This window comes from Zootoca vivipara, chromosome 3, assembly GCF_965207765.1.
Source record: "Zootoca vivipara chromosome 3, rZooViv2.hap1.1, whole genome shotgun sequence".
Lineage (NCBI taxonomy): Eukaryota > Metazoa > Chordata > Lepidosauria > Squamata > Lacertidae > Zootoca > Zootoca vivipara.
Window position 1 is genome coordinate 38,652,725 of NC_142586.1, and position 19,320 is coordinate 38,672,044.

At 41.3% G+C, this 19,320-nt stretch overlaps 1 protein-coding gene across 2 annotated transcripts in view; it reads right to left on the reverse strand.

The window, feature by feature from the left end:
• UBE3D (ubiquitin protein ligase E3D) overlaps positions 1-19,320 on the reverse strand; it is a 50,597-nt gene that overhangs the window by 18,889 nt on the left and 12,388 nt on the right. For both annotated transcript variants that reach the window (XM_060272566.2, XM_060272565.2), the window contains 3 exons: positions 18,634-18,703; positions 15,910-16,018; positions 14,406-14,575 (listed from right to left, as the gene is read on the reverse strand). In XM_060272566.2, coding sequence (XP_060128549.2) covers positions 14,406-14,575; positions 15,910-16,018; positions 18,634-18,703 — 349 coding nt within the window. The remainder of the gene's footprint in view (positions 1-14,405; positions 14,576-15,909; positions 16,019-18,633; positions 18,704-19,320) is intronic.

Sequence of the window (19,320 nt, forward strand, 5' to 3'; positions counted from 1 at the left end):
AGCAGTTGGCACACTGGTTGCTACCAAGAACATTAGCTAAGAAAAAACCATCCTTGGTTCAAATTTCCACTAAGTCACTGATTCTGTCAGTAGCCATGAGCAAAATACTATTTCTCTGTCTCAGGTCCTGATCTGCAATGTGGAAGTAAATATACTAGCATATCTTAAGGTAGGGTCACTAAGGAAATGTTATGTGACTGTGAAGTCCTTTTGAGAACATCTCAATATAAATAGCAGTATTTTATTCTTAGTATGCAAGTAAGGTGAAGGTGAAGGGACCCCTGACCATTAGGTCCAGTCGTGACTGACTCTGGGGTTGCAGCGCTCATCTCGTGTTATTGGTCGAGGGAGCCAGCGTATAGCTTCCAGGTCATGTGGCCAGCATGATAAAGCCGCTTCTGGAGAACCAGAGCAGCACACGGAAACGCCGTTTACCTTCCCGCTGTAGCGGTACCTATTTATCTACTTGCACTTTGACGTGCTTTCGAACTGTTAGGTTGGCAGGAGCTGGGACCGAACAACAGGAGCTCACCCCGTCGCAGGGATTCAAACCGCCGTCCTTCTGATCGGCAAGCTCTAGGCTCTGTGGTTTAACCCACAGCGCCACCTGCAAGTAGCCTGGTGCAAACACTTCAGGGTTATTTGGGGGCATAGGGCAACTGACCAACCCATTCTTCTCAAACCTTGCCCACAGCTTCTGCATGTGCCATAATCTCAAGCCACTGGACTGTCATAATGGCATGATCCTGGTGATGAATGTTAAAATGACAAGTAGCTGATGGACAGCCTACTGTGATGTGAAGGGTCTGCTATGTGCAGAAAAAGGCAATCATAACTTCCTGTAGCCATGAGACAACTCTATCCCATAATCTTCTGGGGCCACACAGACTTATAGCAACAACTGCTACTGAAGCAACTTCATTCTTCTGCCAACTGGATTCTCTAGCAGATCCTTAAATAAGTTCCATCTGCATTTAAATTATTTTATGGATGTGTCTTTTAGCACATTTTTCTGCTTCTGTTATTTTACTGCCAATGTTTGGATTTTTTTCCCATTTGCATTTTTATTGTATTTTGCTACTGCATAGGTAGCCTCCCTTGACAGGAAGGATATACGTCTATAAAATAATAGCAATACTTCAAAGTGTGGCGGGTATATGAGTTTATATGTTGGGAGCATTTGACTGAAGTTTAGTCACTAAACCATGTCTGTTCTTTTGTATTTCTTACAGTCTGGAAGCCTGCCCTAAATATACAATTCCCTACAGAGTGATATACCGGTAGGATTATTATTTTAAAAAAGTATATTTCAATAACACCTCACTGCACTGCCTTTCAAAGGATGCAGTATGAAAACATTGATGAATAGGATCCCATTATAGGAGATATGTTGTGGGTTTGTTTTTGGAGGGTGGGCTTAAGCACGACACAACAGCCATGGCTGAAAATAAGCTAATACTGACTTTATAAAATCCACCTCTTCTGGAAAAGCTTGTAGCCTAAAGGGATTTCTAACAACTGTGTGGTATTATGGATATTTTTCCTCTTTGCCTGCTACTTGAACCCTTCAACTTGAAGAATTATTTATTGCTGCATGGGTCTTTCAGATGAAATCTGCCCAAGTTAGTAACCAAAAATTTAAGGTAGCCATACTGGTTTATTAGAAGAAAACCCCAAAGGAACAACTGCCACAATATAGTAGCAGGTTTTAAATTCACCAGAACTGCTTTTTCTGGTGGGAGGTTAAGCAAGCACACAAAACAAACCAACAAAAAGGTGGTCGGGGGTGGGGAGTGTGTAGGATGAAAGTTTCACACAGTCTGCAGCAGGAGCTATGCAGACTTATCAAAGAAATCCTATACAAGTCTACTCAGAAGGAAGTCTGTTTGAGTTCAATAGAGCTTATTCCCAGGTGAGCTACTGTAGCAGCTGCAACAGGCTAGATCTAGGGTCCCCACTGTGGCAGCCATGAACAAAGACACCCCCATGGGCTTCTACCAAGGCCCCCTGCCTGCCCCCCGCCTTTTTAATTGAGGGTTGTTGGTTTAGTGGGACAGTGGGGGTTGCCTGGTTTTTTTATCTCTGTTATTATGGCAGGAGGTTTCATATGGTGTATATTTTGTCCATTTCAGGGGCACATCTGAACATCCCTCATCTTTATTTATTTATTTATTTTTTGAAATGGGCATTTTTTGTGGGGCCCACAACAGCTTTCGTTTTCCAAATGTGCCTCCCAAAAATGGTTGGGGAAATTCCTGGATTACATCTTGCCAAGTAAAGAAACAAATGCAAGTTTCATAATGAGTTACTGAGATAAAGGGCTTGCTCCCATCAGGAAGTAGTTAGATACATTGACATTTTTGTTTTCATTTGATTCCAAAATGTATAGGTCATCCTTCATCTGATTAGGGTCACATGTTGCTTCGTAATACAATAATAAAAATAATATCCACGAAACATTAAACCAGGAGTTTACAGCTCTTTATAGGCATTCAGCAGATACCTTTATTAGGATCAGCTAATGTTATTACCCAATTGTCACTTTTCTATGTTAATCAAGGGTGGTGTACTTATTTTCAATAAATTCCAGAATACATTCCTTGCTATTTCAGTAGCTTCTATATAGCATACAAAAAGCATAAGCAGTCTTACTTTACTGTGACTGCTAATACATCCCACTGAGGAATATCTTCATATTAGCTTGGAAACATTCTAAAGGGACATTATCTTCCACAGAAAGAGATGAGAACACAATGCAGTTTAAAACCACAGTGAACATTGTGATTGCTCGATACCAACACGTCACCAGTAGAGTTTGATATTGATAAGAGAACCTAAAATCCAGCCAAAGAATATATATTCAACTAAACCATGTAGTCATCTAATAATATTCCCATTATAAACCTCAGCAGATTTTAATGAGGTAACGCTAGATACTTATATAGCTTTAAGATTTGGGTAGGTTAAATCTGTATTGTGAATACGCAGTCTGGGGCATTCTATTTTATATAACTGTCATTTCTTTTAAATCATAGGAAACTGAACTATACCAGATCCATCAACCCCAATATTGTCCTTTCTGATCCAGAACTGCTCTCTGTAGTTTCTGGCAGAAATTGTTCTCTCCTGTTACTGGATCCTTTTAAAAAAAAAAACTGGAGGTGATGAGAACTGAACCTTTGCCTTATGTACGCAAAGCATGTGGTCTGCCACTGAAATACAGCCCTTCCCCTTTTATTTAAATAATAAATGTTATTTAAATACACTACATTTTTTGGAGATATGCACCAGGTTGCACTCAAAATTTGGGTATAGATAAAAAACCCTATGGCTCAAATCAAGGACAATGAATAGGCTACAAAGAAAATAGGAAAAGCCATAGAACAAGTTATTCAGTCTTCTGATCCCCACCTACCCAAGCTGCTTTTTCTTAAATGAAACTATCAAAAGTGAGATTACATAAAGATGGTCTCTAATTCAGTTGGTGCCTCTTTGGAGCCATCTGGTTTCTTAAACAGAATCCTAATTTATATAGGCTATTCTATGGTAAGATTATGTATCTTCTGATAAAAACTTCATACCAGTTTGTGGTACCCATTGTTTGGAACGAATGCAGTGGCTTGACATTCCAAAAGGCAAGTCATGGTTTAGCACTCCATGTCTTCTTTCACTGTCCATCTATTCAAGGCTTCTGTTGCTATGGTCCAGCTGGCTTCAGAGAGGCTATAACTAGGTCTCATCAATTAGCCCAAGTCATGGTTTACCAACTCACTTGCAAATCAGGGTTTGCTGGATGACCCAAAACCATGGTTTGCCAGTTCAAACTATGCCAAAAAATACTTAAGCTTCCTTAACCATGGTTTGGAACAATGTTAGAGCTGCACCATAGAATGACCAGGACTAGATAGAAACCCAAAAGCTGTGGGTACATAGTCCTTTATATAGGGGCAGTAGGATAACAGATGTATTTTTTTTACCTTAGAGAAAAAGAAAAATATATTCCTTTGTAACTTTTTCCTTTTTTAGCAACTCCGTTAGATAGCCTTTTCAGCATTGCTTTCTTGAGTAGTAGTTGCTTGTTCAATATCCATTGTTGAATGCGTGTAATGGGGACAATTTTTCCTCACTGTGCATCACTTTTCACTTATCAGAACTCACTATTTCCTGGCAGGGAGAAAACCAGTTTTCTCTTCTACAAACCTTCTAATCTAGAGAAATAGCCTTAGAAACCTGGGATATGTTGTCACAGTTAACATTTATCTTGGCAAAATACATTTAGCACAGAAGAAAACCTCTGCAACAGGCTAGATCTAGGGTCCCCACTGTGGCAGCCATGAACAAAGACACCCCCATGGGCTTCTACCAAGGCCCCCTGCCTGCCCCCCGCCTTTTTAATTGAGGGTTGTTGGTTTAGTGGGACAGTGGGGGTTGCCTGGTTTTTTTATCTCTGTTATTATGGCAGGAGGTTTCATATGGTGTATATTTTGTCCATTTCAGGGGCACATCTGAACATCCCTCATCTTTATTTATTTATTTATTTTTTGAAATGGGCATTTTTTGTGGGGCCCACAACAGCTTTCGTTTTCCAAATGTGCCTCCCAAAAATGGTTGGGGAAATTCCTGGATTACATCTTGCCAAGTAAAGAAACAAATGCAAGTTTCATAATGAGTTACTGAGATAAAGGGCTTGCTCCCATCAGGAAGTAGTTAGATACATTGACATTTTTGTTTTCATTTGATTCCAAAATGTATAGGTCATCCTTCATCTGATTAGGGTCACATGTTGCTTCGTAATACAATAATAAAAATAATATCCACGAAACATTAAACCAGGAGTTTACAGCTCTTTATAGGCATTCAGCAGATACCTTTATTAGGATCAGCTAATGTTATTACCCAATTGTCACTTTTCTATGTTAATCAAGGGTGGTGTACTTATTTTCAATAAATTCCAGAATACATTCCTTGCTATTTCAGTAGCTTCTATATAGCATACAAAAAGCATAAGCAGTCTTACTTTACTGTGACTGCTAATACATCCCACTGAGGAATATCTTCATATTAGCTTGGAAACATTCTAAAGGGACATTATCTTCCACAGAAAGAGATGAGAACACAATGCAGTTTAAAACCACAGTGAACATTGTGATTGCTCGATACCAACACGTCACCAGTAGAGTTTGATATTGATAAGAGAACCTAAAATCCAGCCAAAGAATATATATTCAACTAAACCATGTAGTCATCTAATAATATTCCCATTATAAACCTCAGCAGATTTTAATGAGGTAACGCTAGATACTTATATAGCTTTAAGATTTGGGTAGGTTAAATCTGTATTGTGAATACGCAGTCTGGGGCATTCTATTTTATATAACTGTCATTTCTTTTAAATCATAGGAAACTGAACTATACCAGATCCATCAACCCCAATATTGTCCTTTCTGATCCAGAACTGCTCTCTGTAGTTTCTGGCAGAAATTGTTCTCTCCTGTTACTGGATCCTTTAAAAAAAAAAAACTGGAGGTGATGAGAACTGAACCTTTGCCTTATGTACGCAAAGCATGTGGTCTGCCACTGAAATACAGCCCTTCCCCTTTTATTTAAATAATAAATGTTATTTAAATACACTACATTTTTTGGAGATATGCACCAGGTTGCACTCAAAATTTGGGTATAGATAAAAAACCCTATGGCTCAAATCAAGGACAATGAATAGGCTACAAAGAAAATAGGAAAAGCCATAGAACAAGTTATTCAGTCTTCTGATCCCCACCTACCCAAGCTGCTTTTTCTTAAATGAAACTATCAAAAGTGAGATTACATAAAGATGGTCTCTAATTCAGTTGGTGCCTCTTTGGAGCCATCTGGTTTCTTAAACAGAATCCTAATTTATATAGGCTATTCTATGGTAAGATTATGTATCTTCTGATAAAAACTTCATACCAGTTTGTGGTACCCATTGTTTGGAACGAATGCAGTGGCTTGACATTCCAAAAGGCAAGTCATGGTTTAGCACTCCATGTCTTCTTTCACTGTCCATCTATTCAAGGCTTCTGTTGCTATGGTCCAGCTGGCTTCAGAGAGGCTATAACTAGGTCTCATCAATTAGCCCAAGTCATGGTTTACCAACTCACTTGCAAATCAGGGTTTGCTGGATGACCCAAAACCATGGTTTGCCAGTTCAAACTATGCCAAAAAATACTTAAGCTTCCTTAACCATGGTTTGGAACAATGTTAGAGCTGCACCATAGAATGACCAGGACTAGATAGAAACCCAAAAGCTGTGGGTACATAGTCCTTTATATAGGGGCAGTAGGATAACAGATGTATTTTTTTTACCTTAGAGAAAAAGAAAAATATATTCCTTTGTAACTTTTTCCTTTTTTAGCAACTCCGTTAGATAGCCTTTTCAGCATTGCTTTCTTGAGTAGTAGTTGCTTGTTCAATATCCATTGTTGAATGCGTGTAATGGGGACAATTTTTCCTCACTGTGCATCACTTTTCACTTATCAGAACTCACTATTTCCTGGCAGGGAGAAAACCAGTTTTCTCTTCTACAAACCTTCTAATCTAGAGAAATAGCCTTAGAAACCTGGGATATGTTGTCACAGTTAACATTTATCTTGGCAAAATACATTTAGCACAGAAGAAAACCTCCTGTCCTTGATTCCCGATTCTCTCTGTCAAATCTTATTTATTCCTAAACAACAGTCTAGCTTCTGAAAAAGGAGCTTTACCTGGATAAACATAGTGAAGGAAACTTTTTTTTGTCTTTAATAAGAACTTAAGACAAATAATCCCAAATCCCAAAGGGTCTTGTTAAAGTTGCCTCATAAAATTTTTACACTCACATATGAGTTTGGAGAGGAAAAAATGTCAACCTAGCAGTTTGAGCTCACGCTGACTAATGTAGCCTTAGGGAAAATTCATGTGCCTAGCTATTTCAAATGGATGTAAAGCAGCCAATTATGATAAATCATTGCAGGCTGTGGCTAATGACACATTATTTTCAGACATAATAATCTCATTTTTAAGTAAACAAAATTACAAAGGCAATGTCCGACTATCAGGGAGCTTAGCCGTTTTACTTATGTAAATCAAAATCACATTTCTCTCATCTCTGAGGCAGATAAAACCTCAACAGAGTTCTCTAATATGGAGGGTATAAACTTCTTCCATCCTGCAACATCTAGCCCATTGCCCTTGAGTAACATAATGTCAAAGGGTCAGTTGATATTTCAGTGGTTTAGCTTTTATGAACTGAACTACTTTGGGTTGTGGGAAGGGAGAGCACATGTTTTAATCTTCACACACTCACACATACTCCTCTCCTTGCATGTAAAAAACTAGCACCTCAAGAGATTTCAGCCTAGGCAGATTACTGCAATGTGTTGTACGTGGGGCTGCTGCTGAGCAGAATCTGGACGCTGCAGCTGGTTCAAAATGCAGAAGTCATGTCGCTAATTGCAACTGAGCACCCCAATCATATTATGCTGGTATCTTTGCTAACTACCAGTTCATTCTGGCGTTCAGTTCAAGTTGATTGTTTGGGCTTCAAAGCTACAGTATATGGTCTGAGACTAGGGCTTCTGAAGGGAGAAATGCTGCCATCTCTCACCTGCTATCAATTAAGATCTTCACTATGAACCATTCTCCAGATGCCCCCATCTTTAGAGACAGGGGTGTCTTAGCCATAGAGGCTACTGGCGCAAGGTGCCAGGGCGCCAAGTTCTGGAGGCGCTTTGGGGGGCACCTCCGCCATGCCGCGCTGTGCCTGGAGCCTCCTCCCTGCTGGAGGAGCAGCACTCAAGCCCCGCCGGCAGCACCGCCCTCGCCCGCCTCTTTTGGGGCTGCGGGCGCCGTTGCAGGGAAGCCGGCCACGAGCCTCCTGTCGGCGCTGCAGAGTGCTGCTCCTCCGGCAGGGAGGAGGCTCTGGGCACAGCGCGGCATGGCGGAGGCGCCCCCCAAAGTGCCTCCAGAACTTGGTGCCTGGACGGCAGCGCCTCACAACTGCTTTGGCCGAGGAGGCCGCTTTGGCCAAGGTTGCAAAAGGAGGAGGAACCGTGGGAGGCTGGCGAGGGCGCGTTGACGGCGTTTGCAGATCGAGATGGTCAAGGCTCGCAGGCCACCTCTCAGTCGCCAGGCCAGCATGGGCACCATCCGGCCAAGTGCTGGCTAGCTCTGGCGAGCAGCAGCTCTCTCTACGTGATCCCGCCCATCCCGCCGCTGGCTTTTCCCCGAAGGGCTCTTGGCTTGGCCCACCAGCTGCCATGTAAGGGCGCTCTTGAGGAGCCCTCCGCCGTCGCCCTGCGCTTAGGCGCACAAGTGCTCCCTCTGTGTGCACGCCCCGATCCACTTCGCCCTGCTCTCCCTCTAGCCCTCTGAGAGGGAAATGGGGGGGGGTGCGCTGGGGGGATATTTGCACCACGGTGCCGGATAAGCTTAAGATGGCCCTGTTGAGAGATTCAAAAAAGAGAGACAGAGGGCTTTTCCAGCCATGACATCAAAATGGTGGGACACTTTCCACAATATAGTCCTCTATATTGGAGGATAATGGAGTCCTCTCCATTATCATCTTTAAAAGGACCAAGCAAAGCCTGTCCTATTACTTTAGACTTTTAAGGGCCTTTAATTTGGAATGGGGCAACTTCTGTGCAGCTAAAATGCAGTCCAATGTACAAAAACAAGAGTCCCCTTAGTTTTTCCACTTTTGGTACCACCCACCACTGATAGTCCCTAAAAGGTTCCATATAAGAAAAAACTGTTCTCAGAATGGGGGGGGGGGGAAGGGGGGGAAACACTTCTCACACCTCTGCAATAGCCTGACATGGTACCATCCTAGAAAACCATAGCCTAAAATGCCCTGTCCAAGCATCGCCCCCTCCCACCCCACATTAATCAAACAGGCACAAAACTTGCATCAAAAACTAGCTTTCAGCTGTGGTGAGGGAACTTGCCTGCCATGTACAAAACTCCAGAAAACCAATTTAACTTTCACTTGTCCTTGTGTATTTTGACAGTACTGTACTCTTGTCCACTAGAAGACAATCATTATTTCCCAAGTCTTTCCTTGTTAGCTTAGCATTTGCAATGAAAATTAAAATGACTTTTTAAAAAAGAAATTCTGACAGCTACATTACTAAGGGATTTATTATCCCACCATTACCCAAGAGATGTCTTGCAATTTCTACTAATGGTGCAAGCGAACTTCTTGACAATATAAAAAGGGGATTGGGGAGTGGGTGACATGAGTATCAGAACTCTAATTAGAGCATCTAATTCTGTCTTTTGAGTACATAATGTTTCAGGAGATCAGTTATGCCTTTCAATGGATTAAGAGCTTGATATATGAAATCCACAATAATATTTCAAATTACAGAAAGTGATTACTAACTGCGGGGAGATTTACAAACACCAAGAACAACAAAAAGCCCACACTCCCTTCTTAATAAGGTATCTCAGTAAGAATGAGCAATAAATGTAAGATTTGTCATTGAGTTTTATGGTACACTACTGCAGAGAACAGGTCTCTGGAAGCAGCTTCATTATGGGCAAATAGCTGTGCAGTGAAATAAGACAACTTTGATGGCCAGGGCCCCACTTCCTTCATTATGGAGCTGCAGAACACCCATTATTAAAGAGATATATACTTGCAGGGTATAACCCAGGCATCCCCAAACCCGGCCCTCCAGATGTTTTGGGACTACAACTCCCATCACCCCTAGCTAACAGGACCTGTGGTCAGGGATGATGGGAGTTGTAGTCCCAAAACATCTGGAGGGCTGAGTTTGAGGGTGCCTGGTATAACCCATAGGTGCACAACATGTTATTAGACTCCAACACCCATCAGCTCCAATCAGCAAGGATGATGGGTAGAATGATGGCAAGAGATTATGGGTACTGTAGTCCAGCAACATCTGGAAGGTAACATGTTTCGGAAATCTTTTAATGAACCACTGCTTAAAAGAGCAACAAATGTTTGCCTGTCTAGTAAGCATGGCCCTGAACAATCTCCCTGCTTGGCTGACATAATCCAGGAACCCACTTTGAATAAATGACCCACTTTGAAAAGTGTATTCAAGATCGAAGGTTTAAAAACTCAAGTGAGGCAAATTTCCACAAAAACATACAAGAAACTTTATTAAAACAAAACTCTGTAAAAAGGAAAAGTTTCAGACAATTACACAAATGAAGATTGCTCAGAGGCTAAAAAATAACAAATCTTATCTTGCTAATTGACTGAAACACTTATGCATAAATCTTAGCAGGCTGAGCAACAAAGCAAAATTCTGTACTTTTCTGTGTATAAGACAAGGTGTTTTTTTTTTTACTAAAAAATAATGTTAAAAGGAGGGCGTCTTATACACGGGGGCAATCTCCCCCCATTTTCTTAATTTGGAGTCCCGCAAAATAGGGGACGTGTTATACACGGAAAAATACGGTATCTTCTAAGGTCCAAACAGTCGCTGACAGTCCAAGCTGAGAGCTTCTTATGCTCGCCGCAGCCTAGGTTTTAAGGGAACACTGACTATGGGCGTTCACCCCTTCCGCCCAATGAAATAAGCATGTGTCTTTAATGACCATTCGACACTGGCCTTGAGGTCTTAATGAGAGGCATCTGTGTTTAGGCTTCTTATTCCAGGGATTCCCCATGCAACCCACAAGCTAATCTTAAAGGGACTATATCACCACATCACCTAAACCAGATTAATTCATTTAAGTGATCCCAGGTGCAACTGATTAACTAGTACAGCCTTCCCCAAACCTGGTACTATCCAGATTTTGGACTCCCAATTCCCATCACCCAAGCCACGTGGATGATAATCAGGGATAACGTGTTGTGGTGCAACAAAATCCAAAGGGTACCAAGTTGAGGGAACTTCATTGTCTTAACATTGTTATCTTCACTACATGATTCTTCATTGGCCGAGATAATTATGAGGGAAAGAAAAGCACTAAGGAAAGGGAAGTGGTGTAACTTGATTAAAGCAACAATCCCCTCAGATAATGATCTGAAGGCACATGCTGTATAGTTCAACTTCTAAAGCCAATCAACTCTGAACCAAAAAACGACCTCAGTGCAGGATTGCCTAGCAACTATATGTCAGCTTTTACGAGCTCTTTGGGGGAAGAACAGGGTATAAGGGACTGATACAAGTTTAAGAAGTGAGGCAGATTTGCTCTTAATACAGTTCCATGAGCAGCCTTGAGTCTAAAGCAAATACACATTGATGGCGTGTGTTTACAACCTATCTGTGGGCATCAGTGAAAGGAACACATTAGCAAACTCAGAATAATCTGCATATGAACTTGAGTCACTTGGCCCAACCTGCCCATGATTCTAAACACACTACTGTATTTGGATTTTAAGTCCAACCAACTTCAAATGGAGTTTACTTCTGAGAGCAGGTGCTAAAGATTGTGCTCCAAGACTATTACGGATAAAGATAACCCACAGATGTCCCCAAGCTATGCAAAAGCAGCCTCAACAGCCAAGTAAACACTTCTATGAGGCAGAAGCTAAGGACTGAGAGCAAATGTAAATTACCCAGAAGTACTGGGCTGAGATCCAAAGAGCCTGCTGCATGATAGAAAATAAATGGTTGTGGTGGGACCAAACTTTACCTCATACTGCCTTTTTGTTTTGATTTCTGCATAGCTTGGAGCAATATTCTAGTGTTGCTCAGATGTCCTCAGTTGGATATGGATAGGGAGTACAACAGATAGCTAACCTATTGTACTGCAACTGAGCTCTACCAAAATACAGCCAACAAAGAAAGAGGAACGAGAATATAGCTTTATATGCTACCATGCTCAAGTGTACTCTGTATGACTGAAAATAAAAATTTAAATGGTTTTAAAGCTAAACTTTCCTTAAAATGAATAGAGCAATCAGGGTTTCAATTTGGGTTTCTTGGTTTTAACAGTAAAAAACTTAAAGGTCACACACACACAAAAAAAACCAATCAAGAACAAACTGATGATTCAGTTCACCAGCTTCTATACCGGAGGACTTAAGATACTATTTTAGAAGGGAGTGAAGCCCAAAGCAAGTGATTAAATGTATCTCTACGGTAGTAAAGGCACTCAAAAAACAAAGAAGTGTGTCTCAGTTTTTTTGTATCACTGTTTCTGCCTTCGGCCCTGTCCAAACAAGCTGGAAAAAATATTGATGATCCTGTCTTTCCCAAAAAATAGCTTGTGAACATGGAGTTTATTTTAGCCTTGTAATGTAAGATAACCTGAGAGAGTGTGAATGTCCAAGACCACTCGCTGAGCTTCAATGACTAAGTCAGGATTTGAATATGAGTTTCCCATATTGAACCTCACCACTCTAGTCCAACCCCATGCTAGTTACACCACAGTAGCCTCCTGCCTTGTGTCCTCATTCAGTCTCTCAGAGGAGACAAAATTGCCCCTGCTATTATGTGGTCTGTGCATCAAGAGACTTGCCCATCTGTTTAAAATTATGAGGAAAGCAAGCCATTAAGCACCACATACAGTGGTACCGCAGGTTACAGATGCTTCGGGTTGCACACTGCGCCAAACCTGGAAGTACCAGAATGGGTTAGTGCCGAATCACGACCCGCGAGTGCGCAGACGCGGCGCTGTGGGTTGAGAACACTGTGGGTTGCGAACGTGCCTCCTGCACGGATCACATTCACAACCCAAGGTTCCACTGTATTCTACACAAGCTTCTTTCAAAATGTCCCTTCAAGTTTTAAAAGAGCGAACAAATGAGCTAGAAAGTACTTCATCCAGGGAATGGAGTGCAGGTGGTGTGTTTATAAAAGAAAACCCTGTCAACCAACAGTCCTACAAATTTAAAGCACCTGCTGCTTCAAAAGCTACAAAAGCATTAGCATGTAAATTGGTTCTTTACCACAAAAAAGCATTAGCTCTGCTTCAACCCCTATTGACCTACTGAAGTACAAGTCTGTTTTTGCTGCCTTGTCCTCTTCCTCTGGCTCTCCTACAGGATACCAGAGCTTTGCTTTCTAAACTTTCTAAACTGGCTCCCCCCACTTCTCCCTTACTGCTGTACGCAGGTTCTCTCCCCCCCCCCCCATCTCCCTCTGACCAGCATGGGCTGGCTAACCAATAGCTAACTACTGTTGACCAGCACCTGCTCATATATACACTTCTTCTGGCCCCTCTAGTCCAGCCCCGGCCAATCACACTGTCTAACTAAACATTCTAAACCTGCAACCATCAATCAGAATACAGAATCATAGAACTATAGGGATTACAAGGGTCGTCTAGTCAACTCCGGCAATGCAGGAAGCTTCTGCCCAATGTAGGGCTCAAACCCATGACCCTGAGATTAAGAGTCTCATGCTCTACCAGCTGAGCCATGAACTGTGATTCGAATACTTTCTATCCTTCATTTTCACACAGAGTTCTATCTCCAACCCCTCTTCAGCTGTCAGTTAAGGTCCCTAAATGACAGTTAAACCAACTTTCACCTGACCAGGCAGAAGACTTGCCTCACCAGACACATTACAAATGGACATTGTACATTACAAACTACCCATTAAAAAACTGTTTAAGCAAACAGGAGTTCTTTACACTTACACATAAATATCAGTACAAATGTGCATAAAGTCATTTCCACCTTTATTCTCCCTGGCTACTTTTAAGTCTAAGAACTCCACTTCCATTTATGGGAATTATTCATGAAAAATGAAGTTTTCCTACCTGTACAAAATTGCTTGCTGAAGAAAATACCTTTGGAATCATTAAAACATGTGGAGTTAATAAAAGGTGAATGACTATAACTTCAAAGAGAAACTACAGTATGTTGTTGTTGTTGTTTTTTACATTGAGAATATATGGAAGGAATCGCCCTTACCAGAAAAAAAAGTCATGTGCGAGCTTTAGAGGACATGGTTGTGTGAATAATGGTGGAGAGGGGTGAAGCTAGCCTTCACGTGTCCTTTTAATGCTTTGGGGGCGGGCAGTATGTGAACACCACTAAGCTAAGTTCGCTGTTTTATAACCTCATATTGCTTATATATTCCAAAATAAAAGCCAGGATCAGGAAGCCAATAGATGAAAACGTAAGCCCACTAAAGAAGTCCATATTCCTTAACAGGGCAAGGACTAAAACAATTAAATTCTGCTCTATCATCTGTTAAAGGCATCAGCAAAATATAGACAGATGTTCTCATACCGCAATTATACCCACACTGTATTATATAAAATAGTGCAATATCTTGTTTTGCAGTCAAACATTATGATGACTTTGCTTCAACCCATTTCAAATAGGTGAAATAAAACCTTTCTGTATTAGAATTCACTGGCTTAAATAAAAAAAAAACCCTGGTAATTTGAACAATGGCAATAAAATAATAACCTGCTACGGTGTTTTAATAAAAGCCACATACACAGCAGGTACTTACTCCTTATTTCTGCTTTTCACACAGGGATGGTAAAGGACTTTGATAGCCTTCTGAATCTTTAACGGCCTCAAATCAGACGACATATCATGTTCAAACACTGTAAAAATATTACTGCAGGCCAGTGTCCCTGAAGATTCCACCAGCAGCGTGTCAGAATTTAGTAGCCACATCTGTGAATGAAGAGACAAACCTACAAGTTGTGGGTTGTTGTTTTTTAAGAAAGGGGTGGGGTGGGGGGTCCAGTCCATTTAAGAACATAAGAGCAGCCCAGCTGGGTCAAATGAAAAGCCCAGCTAGGTCAGGTCCTGTTCTCATGGTGGCCAGCCCACAAGAAGAGCGTGAGCACAACAGCATTCTTCCCACTCATGCTGCCTGTCAACTGGGATTCAGTGGCATCATGACCAGCAGCCATTCATAGTCTTGTTGTCCTCCACAAATTTGTCTAATCCCATTTTAAAGCCGTCCAAGATAATGGCCATTGCTACATCAAGTGGCAGCAAATTCCATAGTTTCAAGAACACACTGTGTGAAGAACTGCCTCTTTATGTCTGTTCTGAATCTTTTAACGTTCAGCTTCACTGGATAACCCTTAGTTCTAGTACTATGAGGGAGCAAAACTTCTCTTTAACCACTTTCTTCACAGCATGTATAATCTTACACAGTTTTCTCGTGCCTGCCCCCACCCTGCCCCCACCTACTCACCTTTCTTAATTAATAAGTCCCAAACACTTTAAGCTTTCCTCATAGGAAAGTTGCACCAGGACTCCTTGAACATTTGGGCTGCCCTCTTGCTATGTTCATTTCACTGACCGGTTAACTATTTTGCATACACAGACAGAAGCACACTTATAAACATGGAGTTAAAGGGCAATGAAACTTCAAATTCAGGATTTACTTCAAGTACATATATTTATAGTTTATTATTTGTTTATAGACAGTTTCTTATCACCAAAGTAGTTGGGCCCTATATGGCTGCAGCCCTAGATCCCATATCTATGGAACTGCCCATGCAAATCTTGTTCATTTACCATGGAAGACAAATTCTGGAAGTGCTGTAACAATGGACATTCCAGAGCAAATGGTGATGAAGTCCTGACTTCCCTTACACAATGCAATTGTGCCAATAATTTCAATTGCATTTTGGAATTTCTGTAGGAACACAACTACAATTCAACCCTACATATCTACTCACCCCTTAAAGAGGAACAGTGGCACTGAATGCAGTCTGCCCAGAAGTAAATCCCATTCGATTCAATGGGACTTACTCTCAGGTAAGCGGGCATAGGGTTGCAGCCTTTGAGTGCAATCCTATGGAGAGTTAACTGGGATTAACTGTCCCTCAGATTTACTTCTGAGTAGATTGTGCATAAGAATGTACTGTTAACTGTTAGAAGAATTCACAAAATTTGCTTAGCAAGGGTGAGCAAGCTAAACAGTAAGGAAAGATTTGGAGCCAAGTCGTAGGATATCACAATACGAAAAAGTTAACAGGTCTGCAACTTACCAAGATGTAGATTGTTCCATCAGTTCCTTGTATGCTGAACCTAAATGTGCTTCTAGCAAGAGAAAGCTCTTCAAGGCACTGGGCAACAACACTTTGTATAAAGGGAGACCTGTTTTTTGAAAAGCAAAGAAAGCTTCATATGACTGCCATTGCATGAAAAGCAAATGAGTACATAAAAAGAGAGGAAAAAAATCAGGGCAAGGCTTGTTGAAAAGTGAGACATTTGCATTTTCCAGTGCCATTTTTACCTGTGGAAGAGGTACCTTTCAGCCCCAATCACACAAAAATATTTAGTAGTGCTTTTGACAGCAGAAACAGCAAGAGTAGTAAAAAAAGACAGGGAAGTACCATCAAAGCATGAAGAATGCAAAAGACAAGAATAAAGCAGTGTCCTGTTCAAGATGCCTTGTTGAGGTAAAACTGACCCACTGACTATTCTGCAGTACAGAAACAAAAGCAGTTTGGAGTTCTTTACATGTAGTAATCAACCCAATTTCTTCACCTTCTTTCTTAGCAATGATTCCCTCCTCCCTAAAGTTAAAGGTACCCCTGACCGTTAGGTCCAGTCGCGGACGACTCTGGGATTGCACACTCATCTTGCTCTATAGGCCGAGGGAGCCAGCGTTTGTCTGCAGTTTCTAGGTCATGTGACCTAGAAGCCGCTTCTGGCGAACCAGAGCAGTGCACGGAAACACTGTTTACCTTCCCGCCGGAGCGATACCTATTTATCTACTTGCACTTTGACGTGCTTTCAAACTGCTAGATTGGCAGGAGCTGGGACTGAGCAACGGGAGCTCACCCCGTTGCAGAGATTCGAACCGCCGATCTTCAGATCGGCAAGCCCTAGGCTCTGTGGTTTAGACCACAGTGCCACCCACATCCCCCCTCGCTACTATACAATTAACTGTCACACCTAATCTAATACAGTACTGCATCCCAGAAAGTTCAAGGCAAAGGGATTGCACTTAATGAAAATAATCCCCAGCATCTTATAAAGTGAGCCTGCTGTATGTACATGCCAGACCCCAACCCTGTCCAAAACGGCTTATGGCCCTTTTCAGGACTAACATATAAACACAGATCTATATTGTCTCTTCAGCATATCCTTATTGTTTCCCATCTCTAAATTTCTGACTCCTGGCATAGGGCATACACAACATGTGCTGAAAAATCTTCCACCTCAATAAAGAGAGAAACCAATCCATATAATCGTCATCACAATGCAACGTAGTTGCAGCACTTTATGGTAGTTGCAGCACAGGTACAGCTGCTGAAATTGGTTCAAAAATGTTTTATTTAAAAGCCATTCCTCCAATTAAAAAAAGGAAGAAAGCTCTAATTGAAACTGAGAGCTGTGCATGTTAGAAAGATGGTCAAGTATCAGCTTGTAATTGGCAATTACAGCTACTTTTAAGTTTGCATTATTTGCCACTTATTAACCCTAAAACTTGCTACAACAGCAAACCAATGCTCAGGCTGTGGATTATTAATACTGTTGTAAGCACATCATAAACTGGGGTGTTACAAGGGCATTGCAAGGATGATAATAATGGTTTTCAAGGGCAGGGTAACCAGTAGGAATACTGGGGAAAGCAGTCAGGGGGGAAAATGCAAGTATTAACAGTTTCGGTAACATTGTGAATTTGGCTTTGCACTATGCCTTATAATGATAGTGTAGAACAGGTGTGGGGAAACCCATTTGGCCCTCCAGATGTTGCTGAACTCCAACTCCAACTATCCTTGGCCATTAGCCATGCTTGCTGGAAGGCCAAACGTCTGGTGTAGCAGAATGATAAGCCAAGAGAATACAGAAGGAGAAGGAGGAGGAGGAGTAGTTTGGATTTGATATCCCGCTTTATCACTACCCTAAGGAGTCTCAAAGCGGCTAACATTCTCCTTTCCCTTCCTCCCCCACAACAAACACTCTGTGAGGTGAGTGGGGCTGAGAGACTTCAAAGAAGTGTGACTAGCCCAAGGTCACCCAGCAGCTGCATGTGGAGGAGCGGAGACGCGAACCCGGTTCACCAGATTATGAGACTACCGCTCTTAACCACTACACCACACTGGCTCTCAGCAGATTAGTATGTGACCTGATAGATAGATAGATAGATAGATAGATAGATAGATAGATAGATAGATAGCTCATCATCTATAAGGAAGATCCATGGAGAGGAGACACATGTGCAAAAAGAGTGCATTCAACAGCTGAAGTCCAATCTAAGAGCTTGAGTAGCACACAAACAACCCAAGTCATAATGTGCCTAATACCACATATCACATCTGTCGGGGCAAACAGAGGGGAGGATAAAAAATATTCTCTTCTCCTTTGCCCCCTAAATAGATTATCCATACATGATTAGATTTAGTTCAGGCTTCTGGAATGGACTTTCAGTTCAAGGAAGAAGAATGCACATTTCCTTCTACTGGGAAGAAATATAAGCACCTTTAAAAAAGTTTGTGATGTTTGATAGCTACAGAGTACCATAGGAATTGGCATCCCTTAATCAGCCAGATGACTTTTGACTTCAAGAATTCCATTTACTAATGCCACAGTCTAATTAACACTTCTTAGCAGGAGAAAGAACAGAAAAAGCAAGGAATGCACTTAATTAACATGGTTTCAAATACTGTTAAATGTATGTTATATTTTATGAAATGTATAGGAAAAAATGAAACAAAGGCAGAACTGTTGAAAAGTTTAAAAAATGCAGAATTCTTTCACACCTTGGTACCATGTCAAAACCTTCTTCAGATGGCTGAACAAACAGTTCAGTGAAATAGTATTTTGTGGCACCTAGAAGTAAAAATAATATAAGTATCTGTACTATATTTACCAAATGCAGAAATAATCTCAGAGCTGAAGCCTTACTGAGTCATGTGCGTGGGGCAAATAACTAGTACATAAACCACACATATGCTACAAGGAGAGGGGGTGTATTCAAATGGGAAGGAGGCTTCAGATGTAAACTGCCCTCTTGCTCAAAAATTTGCAACCATTTTGAGTCTGTCCATAGATCTGGATCAAGCTTTGCCTGCTAAAATTTCGCATTTCAGGCTGCTGGAGTAGGGCTGACTAAAAACAACACATGACAAGCCTTACAGATAAACCACGGTTACCCCTGAGCATTTCAAGCTAATTAAAATATCCGCATCCAGACTCTCTAATTTTTCAAGAACACTTTCAACAACAAAAAACAAAGAACAGAAGAAATCAAAACACTTATCAAAGCATATTTAAAAATTGTAGCATGTTATATATTTGAAAAGGTCTTAAGTTTCATATATCCTCCCAAGCCAACGGCCATTGTCCACAGCAGCCATTTGAATTTTTGTAGATTATTTTTATAGAAGTCCTGAACCACCACATGCTCCATGTGATTCTCAACCATTACAGGGTCTATAGACCTGTAG